The sequence below is a fragment of the Plectropomus leopardus genome, chromosome 9, assembly GCF_008729295.1.
Source record: "Plectropomus leopardus isolate mb chromosome 9, YSFRI_Pleo_2.0, whole genome shotgun sequence".
NCBI classification, from domain to species: domain Eukaryota; kingdom Metazoa; phylum Chordata; class Actinopteri; order Perciformes; family Serranidae; genus Plectropomus; species Plectropomus leopardus.
The window spans coordinates 26044543-26062263 of record NC_056471.1 but is presented as its reverse complement, the minus strand read 5'-3'; the positions used below and the strand labels follow the sequence as shown (position 1 = coordinate 26062263).

The window sequence follows — 17721 nt, the reverse complement described above, 5'->3', positions numbered from 1 at the left end:
TGCTTCAGTAAGTAACAAACCATTTAGAGAATACACACACACACACACACACTTTCTCTTTCTTCCTGTGTGACTTGATGGGTTTGTAGGCAAGTGGGTGCTGCAGGTACTTGTGTGTGTCTGTGTGTTTGTGTGAATGTTGATAAATCTGTGAATAACCGCAGGTATTTTAATCTATTTAACGCACAGTCGCACACTGTGTTAAACTTTATATTGGCAAACAGAAAGAGACAGAAAGACGGCCAGAGTAGTTACAGACAGCTGAGAGGAGATACCAGAGAGTGTCCTTGGGTTATTTTGTTAAAAATATTTCGTGAATTGCTTTTAAGGAAGATTCACTTTTCAGTGTTATAATGCCAAAGATACCTTTAAAGAAGCCAAGGTCCCCTTATTATATTTAAAACTTTTCCAGAGCTGTGGAGGGTTTTTGTTTTTTGTACAATAATGTGATGCCCTTTTTCAAATAGATTGTAGCATACTACATTAAACCAACAAAACAGACACAAATGCTTGTATTTTGTAATTATCTGAAACAGTTTTTACACTTGTGATTATTATTTGGCTTGTTTAAAGGTGCACTATGCAGGATTTTCATAAAAAACAATGACTCATACAGAAGTAATCCCTCTCAACCATCACTTATGACCCACCAGCGGTGTGTGCGCCTGAGTATTTTTCTGCAGTGACTCTCCCTGTATTTACTTACTTTCTTTGTATATTTTGTGTTCGGGACGTTTATGGTCGTAACCCCACGGCGTTCTGAAGAGGTCAGAGCTTTAGAAAAAGGTAGCAACCGGGTGCCAGACCATAAGCAGCAGGCATCCAAGAAACACAGCGCCAACAAACGCAAATCGTGAGGCCAGAGTGGACCAATAGTAGCTGACAATCCTGCATATCATACCTTTAATTTGAAGCGAGCACGAATCTGTTTAACAAAGAAAGAGCTCGATTTTTGGAAATGTCTATAATGATAGTAACTGTTAGAATCGATGTAGAATAAAACAAGGATATTAAAATGTTAATTGAGATTAGAAAATTTAGAGAAAAAAAGCAGGATCACAATCTTATGTCAGAGAGGTGAATAATTGTGCACACACGCACACAGAAACCCCTCTAGCTGTGAAATAGGCCTGCTCTGCAGGGTCAATAGCAGTGATTAGGTATTGATCAGGCTGAAGAAGACACTCCATCATACTGTCCACATGACCTACTTATGACCTGAGAGAGAGAGAGAGGAACAGAGACCAAGGGATCATAAAATGTGTGTGTGCATGTTTGTGTATGTGTTTGTTTCTCACAGAAGGATCAGCAGGTGAATGTTGTGTGTTTGCAGTGGTTGGAATATGTGTGTTTAAAGCTACATGATGGAGTCGTTACACTCCTCTCTGCGTCAGTCGGACAGGTTCACAACCCAACACTTGTTATCTTGTCATCGTGTCCAGTTTTGATTTGCTGTCTGATGAATTCAGAGAAAAAAAATCTTCCACAAACATTTAGTTATGCAGAAAGTGTAACTATGTTGCAAGAATCACATCAGTGAAAAACTAAACATTTACTTTACAAGGAGGTCTTTGTATTTGTGTTTTTACACAACCTTTATTTGCTATACATTTTTCTATCAATATATTTCTTTTCTTTCTCTTTGAGAGGAGCTACTTTTATTCTCTCCTATCAGATAAAAACAAACTTGAGTTAAAATGAAAAGTCAATTTAAAGATGAGACATTGCTCTTGTCAAACAAATAGTCAGCCTTGCTCTTTATTTAAAGTTTATCATATTTTTTTGTATTAAGCTTTCTTTTTCTTATTGTATTGGAGTTTTTGTTCTTTTATCTTGCTTTTAGTTTTTTTATTGATGCATCTTGTTTTACACTATCCCCTTTGCTGCTGTAACGGCACATTCATCTGGTGGACTAATAAAGGAATAGCTTGTATCTTAAAGGGATACTCTTTCATTTGGGGAAATACACATTTTCACTTTTTTGCACAGTTAAATGAGAATATACCACTCTGATCTGTTTGTAAGCATGGAGTTACAGTTGGGAGGCAGTTAGCTTAACTGAGCATAAAGACTGGAAGCAGGTGGCAACATCTGGCCTGGCACTGTTAGAGGATCTGCATGCTAAAACGTGTGACAAGATACGATAAAATACGACAAGATACAATATGATACGATGCGATAAGATTTGATATGATACGGTACGAAAATTGCTGTGCAGCAGTTGCAATACAAAGTTTATGTGCAGATATAAAGCAATGCAATTAGTCCTAAAGCAACATACCAGAAAAAAAGCATATACAGAATATCAAATACAATGGCTATACAGTAAATATAAACTAAATATAAAACTAGATAACAGCAAGGTGCAAGTAGGTGCAAACCATTGTACGAAACATACAATGAAACAGTCTTTTTTGTTTGTTTAGTCTGCTCTCAAACCAAAATGCAAAAAGAGAGCTTGAAGTTTCACAGTGGGTTTTGTGCTGAAGTTATTTTTTTGACCAACAACAGCCAGAGGTGTCTTGTGGTCACTGTGAGGTTGCCGGGCAACCATCGCAGCTCCTGCACAGAGGTGGTGGGCGAGTGGATGGATAAACTTTTGTTTTGAACTTTGAAGAGAGCCACACTATAGATCTGCTTCCAGCCTGTATGCTATGCTAAGCTAAGCTAAAATGCCACTGGGCTCCAGCTCAGCTGTAGATGAGTGGTATCGATCTTTTTCTCATCTAAGTCTTGGAAAAAGGAAATAGAAGTATTTTCCAAATCAGAACTATTCATTTTATTTTTAGTCTGTTTAGTTTAGCTGATCACATTCATACAGCGTACAGCTGAATAAACAAAGACACTATGCTCCTGTGCTAAATGTGATTTTATAATGGTAGTTTTGAGATACTATGCCTCATTCCTCTTCACACCAACAGCCTGAACTCATCCCCGACTCCTCTTATCTGCCGTTCACATCCTCCCTCTCCTGCAGTAATATGTCAGAAGTTGCAAAACTCAAACTTTTATGTGCTATATTACAATTTCTCACGCCCTCAGGTGTATTTTTGTGTATAAATATGTATACTCATGTAATACATCCTACATTAATGATGCACCTTCCCTTGCAGGTACTTGGAGGGTAATATGCTGACATCTGTGCCCAAGGAGCTGGCAGGCCTGAAGCAGCTGTCACTGGTGTATGTACCGCATACATGACCTTGAACAGAACACACAGATCCTGATGCAGACCGCTTAGATACATAACATGCATCTGTTCATGTGTGTGTTTGTTTGTCTGTGTGCATTAACTGTACGCTTGTATCGACACAGGGACCTAAGCAACAACAGCATCAGCACACTGGCCCCCTTCACCTTCAGCAACATGACTCAACTAGCCACACTGTGAGTTACCATGGCAACGCACACACCTAGTCATGATTACACCCCCCCGCCCATATCTTGATGGGTTGAGGGTGTGTGAGGTTAAAAGCTGCAAGATAAATCAGTGTTTTCTTCTCTTAACTTTGATTAATCGCCCTCTTCTCTCCTCCTTTCTTCATATTTTTCTTTTTTCTTCTTTTTTCTGTATTTTCATCTTACTCTCCCCTCTGTCATTTCATTTTTCTTACTCCATTCTTTCCAGTTTTTCCACCTCTGTCCTCCTTTCACCCCAAATACTGCTTCGCTCCCCTTCTCTCCTCTCCCATATCTCATTTCAAGCTTTTCTTGTATCATCTTCCTCTTTACACATACGTTTTGCTTTCCTATCTTCATATTCCTTTCTAAAAGTTCTCATTTCAGTCCTTCACTTCTCCATCACTCACTCAACAAATCGGTTGGATTATAATCTGCCCATTAAATTCCCGTCTCTTCAACTCTTTACTGCCACTCTATCTTACATACAAATTCCTTGTATTGTCTCTTTTTTGCCTTTAGCTAATCTCTCTTATCTATCACTCAGATTTTACATCAACAAGTGGATTTTGTGAGTCCAGGGAAAGTACATTTTCTCCTTTCCAGCACCACCCCGTTTTATATTTCATAGAGTTGCACTCATTCACACCTGGGAGCTGCCCAGCTCGACCACAGGCTTCTACTGTTAGCCCGCAGATAGCATCAGTGGAACACTTGCTGAGTTAAATGCTCGCTCAAGCACACCTCGCCAAGAGTTAAAGAGGTATAGGTGGAGGAGAGTGTTTCTTTTTCCACATTGGATTTTCTTAATCTGTTGATTTATTGGCTGTTAGGATCCTTGCTGTAACTCCTACGCCAGTTAGTAACCAGACGTTGGAGATGAGAAAGAATTTTTGGTTTTTCCTATTTCTTCCACACCTTTAGATCTCATGATAGTCCAGAACCATGATTAAACATAACTTAACCCTTAGTTTGGCAAATGTCCCATTCACTTACATGGAGAGGGCAGCTTTATGATAAACCGCAGCCAGTCACCAGGGGGCGATCAAGATGTTTTGGCTTCACTTTTGGGGAAGTGTCACGACATCCATTTTTATAAAGAGTTTATGATTTGACTGCTGGCGAGGTGTGTAAAGCCAAAAGTCTTTTGTAGCTCCGTATTGCACGTCAGATCACTTTTTAGCCGTCCAATCAAACAGGAAGAATTTGATTTAAATCCCTCTTGTCACTTTATGCCCTTCAAATATTAATAATAATAACTTTATTTATGTAGTGCCTTTCAAAACAGAGCCTACAAAGTACTTTGGCAAACAGAGCAAATCATAAATGGGATTCACAGATGGCCAAACAACAACAGAAAGCCAAACAGTCCTATTGAAAACGAGTGCAGAAGAAACTAGAGTAGAGTTAGAATAAAATTAAAACCAGAGGACAAATAATGCAAGATGCCCCACGCAAACATAAAGTAATACAAAGAAATAGACCCAAAACAACATAAACAGAAGCAATAAAGCAATTAAACCACAAGTAAAAGGAAATAAGTTAAAAGAAATAAGTAAAAGGTAAAATAAGTAAAAATAAATAAAGGAAAGAAAGAAAGAAAAAGATAATATTGTGTTTCACTGGGGATTATGTCACAACACAGACGCTATAGATGCTGTGAACCAGTGTTTTTGGCTACTGTTGTCTTGGAGATGATCAGACAGCGATTATCCGACTTAATTATGTTTAAACAGTGATGGCGCACTAAAAAGCCCAACTTTATCTCATTTTACCCTGATCAGAATTCTGTCTTTAAATGTGTCATTCACCTTCATTCATTACTAAACTAAATTTTAGTTTTTCTTAGTTTTAAAAGAGGGAAAAATACCCCTGGTGTGAGAGGCTCAGCTTTGCCTCTGGCAAGTTTTTGGCTACTTTTTTTACTTTATTTGAAATGTGGCCTTCTTGTTTATTTCCCTTTGCTTAACCCATGGTGGCTCCGGCTTCGTTGCTAAGTTATTATATCAGCCAAATGTGCTGCGTCATCTCTCGTGTCTTCTCTTCTTTATGCCTTTATATGACTCCCTCTACATTAATTTTTATGTATTCAGGGATATAGTCAGAGAGACAAGAGAACACTAGGAAAATAATACTGTAAAAAAACAACAACTGCATCCAGAACCATAAACCAAGTCTTGTGACCTTGCACATGTCCTCTGTCTTCCAGCATCCTGAGTTACAACCAGATCCGCTGCATCCCGGTCCATGCCTTCGACGGACTCAAGTCACTTCGCCTGCTGTGAGTAGCAAGCTTCATCTTTAAGTGCCGCAGTGGATTCAATATTCAACACGCCCCTTCGCTAGTTGTAGTACAGATCTAAATCAAAGTTTAATCACTCCCCTGGTGCCAGGGCCGAGTGCCACGTTAAGACCCAGTCACAAAATGAGTCACAGCCACCCGATCATTTGTTGTTTCAGGGTACTAAAAAAGATAAAAGTGACAATCTCTCATCTCCTCTTTAATACTCCCTCGCTATCTGCATGCTCTGGCCTCTCTGTCCCCTTGTGTGTCCCTTCACTCTGTCTCTCGCTGTCTCTCCTCCATCCATCCTCTCTCTGTCTCTCCCTCTCTCTCTCTCTCTCTCTCTCTCCGCCCAGTGTTGTGTTTGATGAATCGACCTCCAGCCTCTGTTTCTCTCAGTCATCCATCTGGTTGTCCACCCTCTGTCTCACAATCTGACGCGCGCACATGCACAATGTACACATGAACATCGTTGTCTGACCCTCCTCTCACACACATACGAGCAGAGACGCACACCTCCAGTGACGGCAGATTCACTCTGGGTCTTCTACGTGCCATATGTAGCGTTTTAAAATGTTAGTTACCACCCAGCAGTGACTTCACGGGGTCCTGCAGTACGCCTGTGCATCACTGCAGCAAGGTGAGGAAGTAAATAAGTGAAGGTCAGCAAAAACAAGATTTTCAGAGGGTGTTAAGAAGAGTTCTTCTGATACAAAACCAGAATTGGAAATGCTTTTGATACTGCCTAAAATGCTGGATTGGGTATTGTTGGGTAGGCGAGTCTATGCACAAGTATGATTACATTTAATTTTTTAAATAAACATTATAGTAGTTTGACACATACTTAAAATGGCAGTTTTCCTGGGAGTTAATTCTTCTTTTGCTGCTGTAAAGTCCACACAAAGAGTTACACTGTGCAGCCACTGGTAACTGCCATTTTTGAGTGGCCAAGATGAATTGATTTTTGGTAAATAGTGTAATGTTAGCCGTTTAACAATGTCAGCAATTTGGCAATTTTATTTATTTATGTATTTATTTATTTATACGCAGTGGTATCACATTGGCACTCAGTACCGGCCAATACAGAAGTTCAAGCCTTGGAATCGGTATCAGTTTGGAAAAACTGGTATCAGAACATGTCTGGTGTTATTTTACTAAACTCATACTTTCAACTTATATCTGCTTCTGCAATTTGCACCTTAGCCCCAGTCTGATGGAGGTGAATGGAATTTCTCTATTGATGATGAACAGAAAATTAGACTTTTAAAAATTCAATAGCAGCATGTTTTTCTGACAGTGTCTTTTACCCTGGATAATTCACACCAGGATTATTTGTTATACAAGTCACAAAAGAAATACCAGAGGTAAATGAAAGAAATATATTTTATTTATTTTGCCCATTTTTTATTTAATCATCCTTGTCGTTGCAAAAGCTATTGGCTCGCAAAAGTAAAAAGACTATATTGTCCGTAATCCCTGATGCTTTTTATTGAGGAGAAAATGTTAGTTTTTCCTTTAATAAATAGTGTAAGTATGCTGAAAGGGATTTTTATAACAACTTCTTCTCTTCACATTGAAGTGGAAAAGTCTTAAAGCTCTTGATGTGGTTACAATGGTACAGTGTTGTTTTTTTGTGTGCAAATTAAGTCATAAATATATGCAAATATATGTTTTTAAATTTTCTGACGATGTCGCTATCCTCAGCCTGCTGCACAAAGATAGAAGTCCCTCAGCTTATCTATCTGAAAATGAAAACTTGCGCAAATCCCATTTTAAATGTGTTTTTTAATGTCATGGTGTGACAATCGTGGACAATAAAGTATATCGTATCGTATCGGATCGGATCGTATTGAATGGTTATCATAGTCTTAAGGCTGATAATCCTAACCTATGTAGGCGATACTTTTGGCTCAAAATTCAGAAGATAATGATCTATTGGTAGAATTTTACATTCATGACAAACTGGCTACCACGCCCAGTCGGCAGAAGAAAATGTTGGCATTTTTTGCTTCTGCAAATCACAGTTACTTTACATTTGCACATTTCATACATATTATAACATCTCGAAAGTGTGTATATGAGCTGAATTAACATCTGAAGGTGGGGGGGGGGGTGCCACTGAGGCGATACGCCTGTCAAGCTGTAGACCTCTGCAGACCACTGTCTGAGACCAGCAAACAGCTAAACCTGTATGATTTGCAAGTCATTGCTGTGATTCCAGCTGCTTTGTTTGCATGAAAAGCTGTAGTTTTTTGCTGAGACATTGCACCTTTCCTTGCCAGGATTGTGGCATGAAAAGCGGTTGTTTTTTTAAAGAAATACTGCAGCATTTCCTGCCAGGATATTGGCTCTTAAAGTGGTTCATTATTTTATAGGGACATCGTTGCTTTCCTTGCTGCAATAGTGGCACAAAAATCCGTTGTTTCTTCCTGAGACATTGCAGCATTTCCTGCCAGGATTGTGCACCACAAACTAGGTATTTTTAGCCAAAGCAGGTTATTTTCCTAACAATAATGAAGTATTAGCCAAATGTTGACCAAATTTAAAGTTTCAACTTATCTGCTACATACTTGCACATACTTGCAAATATAATTTGTCCATGGTTTGCAGAAACGTACAATACCGTTATTTTTTCTGGCAATTGGAAGTATAGTTCAAAGTAAGTCTTATCAACATGAAATAATGATTGGAGTTCTGATATTTTTACCTTGTCTTATTCTCTGGAGACATTTCTTCCTGGACTTTGGCCACCACAGTTTGTTAAAAAGAGAAAAGTCAGTGTTTCTCCCTCTGAGAAGTCAGCTTTGTCTCTGGCCTGTTCTCTATGTATCGACTGTTTCTCTTATGAGGGTTTCACCTTGCAGAAGTTTAGTTATTGCCTTTTTTTGTTTCCTCCCTCCTTTCTTCCTTTCATTTTAGTTGATGTTGCCGTGGGGACTGATCCCTCTCTGCCCCCGCATAGCAACTGGTTGCCAGGCAGCCATCACTGTCACTTCCTCATTACCCACAACCCCCTCTGGGCCAGCCTTACGCGGGGGCTGTTAGACCACCGTACATAGATGCACAAACACACATACACACACACAGTGATGCACAAAAGTTGCATGGATCCACAGACGTTCAGCACACACACTTGTACACTTGCATGCACAGCTACACACTCAAGTACACACTGACCTGAACATGCACAAACTGAATTATGCACACAAACACACACACACACACACACACACACACACACACGTACACAAACACGCACACTTTTCCAATAGTGGTGGTTTGATAGCTGTCCCCTGCTACAGCCCTTCGCTCTAATGGAATGTGAACTTATATCCAGCAGGCAACACACTCAAATGGCGAGACACAAAGGACACACACACACTCTACAGTCTCTGAGCCCTTGGAGATAAAAGTTTCTGACACACACATACACATCTACGTGCACAAACACATGCACAAAAACCCAAAGGCACAAAACAGAAATGCACATGCTCACACCGATACACATCACAGCCTGCAGTTTGTCCCTTTGACACAGAGATTTTTTTTCTCATGCACACACACACACACACACACACACACACACACACACACACACACACACACACACACACACCAGAGCCTGCCTGATGACCATATGAGACAGTTTATATTCCACTCAGAGACCAGGACAAGCTTTATTGCCTGACGATGAAAATAAGCTTTCTGTTTATTTTGTGTTTTTCTTTCATAAATATTTTATTTATTTTCCATTATAGAAGGGGATGATGGTGTGTCTGCAGCTGAGGAACCAGAAATAATTTAAATAATTTAGCATGCAGCTAGTCAGGGGTGGTGTATTAGTTTGCTGAAAATTTGGCACTAGGCAGCTTGGCTGTCAGTTCCATTTACTTCTGATATGATGGCTGTGAGGCAGCAGGTTTATTTAGATATTCATTGTAAAATTAGTCATAAGTGTGTCATCGATGGGTAAGCCTTAAACACAGCTTCACCATTTTGTTCTAAATGTAAAAAATGTGAAGATGTCTTGCTGTTTGGGACGGGGGCGCCCTCTTGTGAGGTACGCGTTTATGTCTATTACAAAAGTATATGCACTCAGTCCAAAATAGATAAAGTTTACATTGTGAAGGTAGTTCATTGGGATCTGTTAACCCATGCCAGGTCATTTGGATCTGTGTTGACTGACAACCAGAGTGGACAACACAGCGCGGTCTTACCTAAATGACGCCTCAGTAGTTGTTCAGTACAGCAGTAGTAGAAGTCATAGTTGCAGCATTAAGCAGGTTTCACACTTGATGCAGAAGCGCTGGGAAGCATGACAGTTTATGATGCAGTGCAGCCGGCATCCTTTCATACTGGACACGCAGCGACTCCAACCTTCGTCGCTAGCTTGCAATCTGCAGCAATAGTTTTTTCGCGTGGTCTATTTTTTCCACAAACCATAAGTGAATCTGGCTGGAAAACACACTGATAGTATATAATGAACGACATAAAGTCTGTTTTACATATGACATAAATGATCTGATCATGATAAATGACGAAATATGCATGAATGGCCAGATAACTGCTGACAGGCGGCTGCAGGGTCTTTGACATATCGGGCACTTCTGCCTCTAGTGTGAACATGGCGTTAGTCCTAGTACAAGCATGAAGACTGGCATGACTGACGGTTCTCAAATGGCCATTTGACTCCAAAAACAAGTCCATCCCCTTAAACCCCCATGATAAAATGCCCAATTTTACATCAAAAGTAATCTTAATTTACAACCTGATTCAAAAGAAATTAATTCATTACAGCTGTATGGGGCTGAATTTTTATTTAACTCACCGATTAAAATTGTATTAAGGCTTAAAGTTAATTAAAGGAAGGGCCGCTTGAGTGACAGACTGTCTGCGAGGCGTCACCACAGTCTATGAGTCTGAGCCACCGCTCGCTCTTCCACAGTTTCCCCCTTTTGTCCAAATACACTTATTTCTGGCTTCAAAAATCCGAGATGGTGACAACCAAAATGCCAGTCTTGACGCTTCAGAGCTGGAGTTCACAAACAAATGGTTGGTGACAACGTCCATTATTTTTATGCAGTCTATGTGCACAGTATGAGTGTAAGCAGCAGTAAGAAAAAGCAGCACTGTGGGTTAAAGTCAAAGGTCAAAATGCAGTTTCACATTATTCTCCTCACTGCAAAAATATGATTATAAAGAATACTTAATCAAATTAATTAAACTACAAATTAAAATTAACAAGGGGTCAAAAAGTGACTCTTGAATATGTAACAAGGTTAGTTTTGTGTTTAATATTCATATTCTCTCTCTCTCCTTCAGCACTCTACATGGTAACGACCTTTCAACTATACCAGAAGGAGCTTTCAACCACCTCACCTCTCTGTCACACCTGTAAGTGCAGCCTCATTCATCTGTTGGTGTTTACAAGTGTCTTTGTCGTGGATTATTCTTTGAATTGTGTGTGTGTTTAGGGCTCTTGGTGCCAACCCTCTGTACTGTAACTGTGACCTGCGCTGGCTCTCTCAGTGGGTTAAAGCCGGCTTCAAAGAGCCTGGTAAGATCACCATCAACGTGTTTTTTTAAATACCTGTAACCAAAATATTGCATTTTCTTTTATGTACATGTCACACTGTGTAGAAGAGAGTTGCAGAGTACGCTGTTGTTTTTGTGTAGGCATCGCTCGCTGTACTGGACCTCCTGACATGGCTGACAGGCTCCTGCTCACCACACCACTCAACAGATTTCAGTGTAAAGGTAAACAGTCTCCTCTTAATTCTGCACATGGGCGTGTTATGCGAGCGATAATTGAAAGGCAAGCCCCTTATACATGCAAAAGGCCACGTATCAGGGATTTCAGGGAGGTGATAGTCCACAAGGAATTGTGGATTTAAAACTTCGAGACGAACCGCTCAACTTTTGAAGAGTTATGCGATGCAGTAACAGCTCTTGTAGCACCTGCTGCATCATGTCCGAGGGATCTAGCTCCTGCCGACAAAGCCATAGCATCATGTGACCTGTCAAAGCCAAAAAAGTGTTTCCATTTCAGTTTTGTGAAATTGTGGCTTTCTAGAATCACCTGACATTCCACCTCATGTGAGCGGAGAAACTTTTTTGCGATAAATGGGCGTTTCTGTCGAAACAGACATGTTTCCATTAGGCATATTTTATCATTTCAATTTGCGCAATTTGAGGGTTAATGGAAACCTGCCTACTGTTGACCTGTTTTAGCTCTGGATTAATCCCTAGATTCAGTCAGATAAATACACAGAGAGGTGATTTAAACAGGGGTTAGTGGCAGTAGAAATCACGTCAGTGTCCGCTGCTGTATACAGAGTGAATCAGTTCTGTGTTATGACTCTTTCTAAAGTAACTAAGCAGTTGTCTGATCCATTTCGGTCATATTATCTCAGCCAAGAAGTTTGATCCTTTTACTTGTTTAGATTGTAATTTATTCTTGACCTTGTAGCGTTCCAGCAGAGAAGCCAGACCAGAGGAAGGGAGGTAAATCACACAGATTTACTTCCCTTCCTTTGCTCTGGGTTTTGTCTTTAGGCAGTCTGCTGGCCAATAGTTGTACTTTTATCCAGTCTCAGGGTAACTCGAAAGAAGAGGGCTGCCAATGGTTTTATATTTACATGATTTTGGACATTTTAGACCAGTAGCTAGCTAACACCAAGAAGTCTTTGGGGCAGTCCATTATGAAAATCACAAACTTTAAGTTTCCCTTTGGTCTCAGAGTGAGCTTGAGTGTGTTTCCGTCTCTTTTTGTCTTTGTTACCCATAGAAATAGAATGAACAGAACGGATACTGTAGTGATTGCTGTGGTCATTTTAGTAGTATAAGAGAAAGTGGTGATGGTTGTTATTTGGTATGATGACAACAAATTTTTCCCATAGGCTTACGTGACAAATGAGATGTCTGTAGATACATTTTTTGAGTGTGACAACCCCCCTAAAATGAGATGTTTCCCTTCAGGGTTTAATCAGTTTTGTTCAGTAACATTTGGAAGGTCTAGAAGACCCACAAGTCTAACTCAGTTATTGGAGCGCTAAACCAGAAGTAGCTGTCTCAACCGGCTGATGCAGAGGCAGCGCAGATTTTCCGGGTAATATCATATTAAGGAAAAAGAGCTTTTTTTCACTTTTTGCGCCACTGAGCACCTTTCATAGATGGAATGGGTCCCGCCTCCATCGCAGTTTCCAGGTCTCTTTATACATCCACACCTGCTATGTTTATTTGAATGTGAATGCTTGTTCCACTCATTTATTTCTATAGGTGTACCCTGCTTCTCACCCAGTGCATGCTGGGAGTGGCTCCAGCAGTATGGAAGAAATTAAACGTCTGTTATTTACGCCAGGGTCTACTGTGTAGCCTCTCCACCACTTCAGAGGACTAAATGAGATTGTCTCTTTTAAAAGAAGTTAAGTTTATTGAGAAATTGAACACACTTCAGATACTTTTTCAGGCTCGGAGGCAACAACCAGCTGAGAATAAGAGAGGAAGGCTTTAACGCGAATCATATTATTCTGAGTGAGCCACTCTGAGTTACCTCAAGGTGTTTGTGTAAATACAGCAGTTGTTGAAGAGTTGTTACCTTTCTGAAAACTAACTTGCACCAGACAATCAAGCCTTTATGTATCAAGGACTGTTGCTCTGTGTGTGAGGTTGTTTGTGTTGTTGGTTCAGCTCGGCCAGTGATACAGCGTGTTGTTTTCTACAGGAGGATTGCCTCTGTTCATCGATAAAGAATGCGCAACAACAAACACCTCAGTCCCCTCAGCTGTATTCTAGTCATACAGAACCGACTACAGCAGAAACTGGCCTCTAACATTACCTGCCGCAGGGCTCCCCCGGTATCAGACCAGAGGGGAAAGACTTTTAAAGTAGACTTTTTACACACAGGAAAAAGTCCATCTTGAAAACTATGATTCTGCATTTACAAAGAAACTTTAACACAGTGGCAAAGTTGCTGTGCATGTATGTAAGAAGAAGTGTTGGAGCAGAAAAGTAAAAAGTGGACTGTGACTCAGGTGCTGAGATCACACTCTTGTTACATCATCACACTGAATCAAAAACGCTCTTCCTCTTCCTCTTGCTTCTACGTGCCCCGGCCTCTGAGACAAATCACATTTATTGCCCTGCTAAGCTCTTACTTTTCTTATCCCGTAAAGCCTTTTCTCAGCACACCATCCATTAAATGAAGTCTGTGGGAGCGCCTTTTAGCACATCGTGACTAAATATGTACGTCTCTGCCTTTGACACTTTACTTTGCTCCATTTCTACCTCCTTATCTTCATCCCTGCTCTCCCCTCCTCCTCTTTACTCCTTTCATCTGCTTCTGTTTGTTATCCCTCTCAGGTCCAGTAGATATCAGCCTGATGTCAAAGTGCGCCCCCTGCCTGGCAGCACCCTGCCAGAACAATGGCACCTGTGTCTCCGATGCTACTGGATCCTACCACTGCACATGTCCCTATGGATTCAAGGTGAGACACTCTAGATACAGGCAGGTGGTGGGGTATCGTTAACCCTTTAACACCTGGATCAACAACGGTTTCCTTGTGCTGCATTCAGACACCCTTCACCTGAATTTAAATCTTTCTTTCCAAAACATGGGGAAAAACATAATGAGTAACTTTGCAAGAAATGTCTCATAAACTGCAAAAAAATAGTTAAAGGAGACAAGGAAATGACTGGACAATTAGCTGGCTGCAGTTATTATCCAAAATAATTAGGGAAAAATGTCCAGAAAACTACATTTATAATTCTTATAATTGTATATTTAAAACTATAGTACAGAAAAAAAAGTTCCAGCACTTCTTCAAGGTCATTTTTTGCCTACTCACATGTAATTTACTTGTAACTTTTGACAAATGTCTTTTGCCTTACCTTTTGCGCCATTTCTTGTTAAGTTGCTTGTTGCCTTCTTTTAATGTTTTTGGAAGAAATCAATGTGTTGATGTTTTAAAGGGTTAAAGGGGTATTTCACTTATACAAATAGAGTCCTCACATAAAAATAGGCTCTCTGCAGCAGAAAAACAGAAATACTTTAGAAATTGTTGCTGCATGGAAAGAGAAAATGGAGAAAACAGGCTGTGATGTTGGCTTATGCTCAAAAGGTAGATAGCCTACAACTACCAGAATGCACTGTGCCGTACCAGACTAATGAAGTTCCTCACCTCTTCCATCACCTCTTTCATCCTCTATGAAATGTCAGGGGCATCCAAAAAGTGGCTCATCAAAAAATACTTTATCGGGTGTGGAAGCAGTACAAATCAATCCTGAACCTTGACAATATAAATGCTATGCTCTATCTCCTGATCGCTACCAGCTACAGTCCAAAAGACCATTATTTAGTCGATCCTCTGTATTCTAAAGCTCGTGAATTATAAAATCTGGGTGTCGCACGGCACTCAAAAAAATGTTACTTTTGCTGCCCGATTCATGGAATTGGCTGTATGAGTGAACAGTATCCTAGATGGATAGCCTTGCTGCATAATCTGCTGGTATTAGCAGTATTATCAGGCTTAGCCGCGGCCTTGCATGCATAATGTATCCACCTGTTCGTCAATAGAGAAATGATGACTGCAGCTGGCTGCACTTGGAGTATTGACTGATCAGAAGACGAAGGGTGTAATAATTGTCAAGACCCCTGCGTTAGCGAAGACATGCAAATCTACTAGTGAAGGGGCAATTTGTAGTGTGTGTGTGTGTGTGCGTGCGTGCGTGCGTGCGTGCGTGTGTGTCTGTGTGTGTGGACTCATGTTTGTATGCGTCCATGATGGATTACCAGTCACTGTGTTTGCATGTGTGTGTGTGTGTAGGGATCAGTGGGTTCAAGCCTCTGTGGGTGCTTCTGCTTGTGTGTGTGTGTATGTGAGCAGTTTAAAGATACACTCATGGCCTCATGTGTACACACACACCTCATAACCTTTGGGCTTTTACAGGAGGACAAAGCCTTAGTCTTGCTTTTAATTAAAACATCACTTGCCAAGGTCACAGACTGGGAAACAGGGTGTGTGTATGTGTGTATGTGTGTGTGTGTGTGTGTGTGTGTGTATGTGTGTGTGTGTGTGCACGTGTGTGTGTGTGTGTGTATGTTTTCCTTTCTGTGTCCACTGGGACAACATTAATTAAAATGTGTTGGAGGAATCAAAGAAGGAGCAGCAGAGAACAAAGGAGGGCGAAGAGAAAGCGAGAGGAAGAAGGGAGGGAAACTTAGAGTGACACAGTTAGATATATAAGAAAAGAGATATTGTAAAGGTGCAAATGTTGTGAGAGAAATGGAAATGAAAACATCTGAAAGAAAGGAATAGGGAGAGAGAGAGAGAGAGAGAGAGGTAAAAAGAAAGAGAGAGTGAACAAAGATCTTCAGTAAGAAAGAAAGAAAAGAGAGGAGGAATAATGAAGATGGATGGAGAAGGAAAACAAGAATAAACGTCCGCTTCTCCACTTTGATCAGAGGAAGTGGGTGTGTTGGCGGCCAAAGGTTTGGCGGTTTGAAATTAAAACTACAGCCTCAGGGCTCGATGTGGAGAAAAAGTGTGTGTGTGTGTGTGTGTGTGTGTGTGTGTGTGTGTGTGTGTGTGTGTAGCACTCTGATACATGATATAGTTCAGAGTAAAAGCTGTTTATTTAGAAAACAGGTGTGTGGTGAGAAGAGCAATGAATCAAGGCGCTAGGCTGTGCCGTACACACTGTTTCTGTGGACATTTTTGCATATTGCACTGTACACACAAATGAAGGAGGGAGAAATAAAAATAAAAATAATGAAAGCGTAGGAAAAACTGCAGTTGGTTAAGAAATTGCTGTATTTTTAGATCAACCAACCAGAATAGCCTCTATCTTTCTGCAGGCTGTTTTCTTTCACCACAACTAAAATATTGAAAAAGATCCCAAAGCCGAAAAGGAAATTACAAAAAACTGTCTGCTCTACCTTTGTTTTTCGTCGAAAAACACCTGCAGACAACATCCTAGGTCAAAAAATGTTAATTGCACGTCAATTGTGGTCAGTGTTTCCCACAAATTAAACCTGACAGATACATTATGATTTGATGCTGCAAGATAGTAAAAAGAATGAAATTCAAGGGTTTGCAAACGTTGTTAAATATATTTTTTATCTATTTGTGCCCGTAACTGAAATTCTGAATGTGGTGGAGGTGTTATCTTGGCATTGCTTAGCAAATATCTGTGAAAATGATCAAAATCGGTGAAATTGTTTAGCTGAAACTTACGTTTTTCTTATCATATTCTTATCACGTAGTCTTAAAGCACATGGAACTAAAGTTAAATATATATATTTCGTAATACTTTATGAAAGAACTGTTTTCTCATGTGCCTAAAGACTAAATGAAGTATGAAAAGAAAAAGTTAAAAATCAAATATAAGCACACATATGCTGTGTAAAAAATAAATACAGAAGACATTAAATAAACAAAATGTAGCATTTTTCCTCATTTTTGAAAAATCTTGACAATTGATAAAAGTGTGATTTCTCATGTGGTCCAATAATATTAAAGTTGTACTTTTAGATACTTGCCCAAAGTATGTCCATAATAGGGGCGGGGAAAAATTGATACAGCAAAGTATTGCAATATTTTGTGTGGCTATACGATATCGATAAACAGACACAAAGCATTGCTCTCTTTGATCATATACATTCTTCAGGTATACAAATTAAACTCTTGGTAACCTGCTGGAGTTATTCAATTACTTGTTTTTTAGATAGATTTTACTGCAATAAAAATGACTGAAGTAAGATGAACAGACTGAAAACTTATTAGATAAAACATGAGTTGACAACATTTTCCTTATTTGCAGTTAAAAAGGGTCATAAATTGCCACATATTTCATGCGATACTCAGCATATCACCAAACATTTAAAATCACAGTAATATTGAATTGTGACTAAAGTATTTTGACAGTATGATGTTGTGGTTCTCTGGTGATTCCTACTGTTAGTCCGTACCAGATTTCAAGACTTTAGACCAATCAGAACACATGTGGCATTTTCCTATCATACTCATTATAATCTGTGG

The 17721-nt window shown here is 39.9% G+C and overlaps 1 protein-coding gene across 1 annotated transcript in view; it reads left to right on the top strand.

Moving 5' to 3' along the window:
• slit3 (slit homolog 3 (Drosophila)) overlaps positions 1-17721 on the top strand; it is a 339417-nt gene that overhangs the window by 286368 nt on the left and 35328 nt on the right. The window contains exons 21-27 of the mRNA XM_042492991.1: positions 3114-3182; positions 3316-3387; positions 5609-5680; positions 11006-11077; positions 11158-11240; positions 11360-11440; positions 14045-14169. Of these exons, the coding sequence (XP_042348925.1) occupies positions 3114-3182; positions 3316-3387; positions 5609-5680; positions 11006-11077; positions 11158-11240; positions 11360-11440; positions 14045-14169 (574 nt within the window). The remainder of the gene's footprint in view (positions 1-3113; positions 3183-3315; positions 3388-5608; positions 5681-11005; positions 11078-11157; positions 11241-11359; positions 11441-14044; positions 14170-17721) is intronic.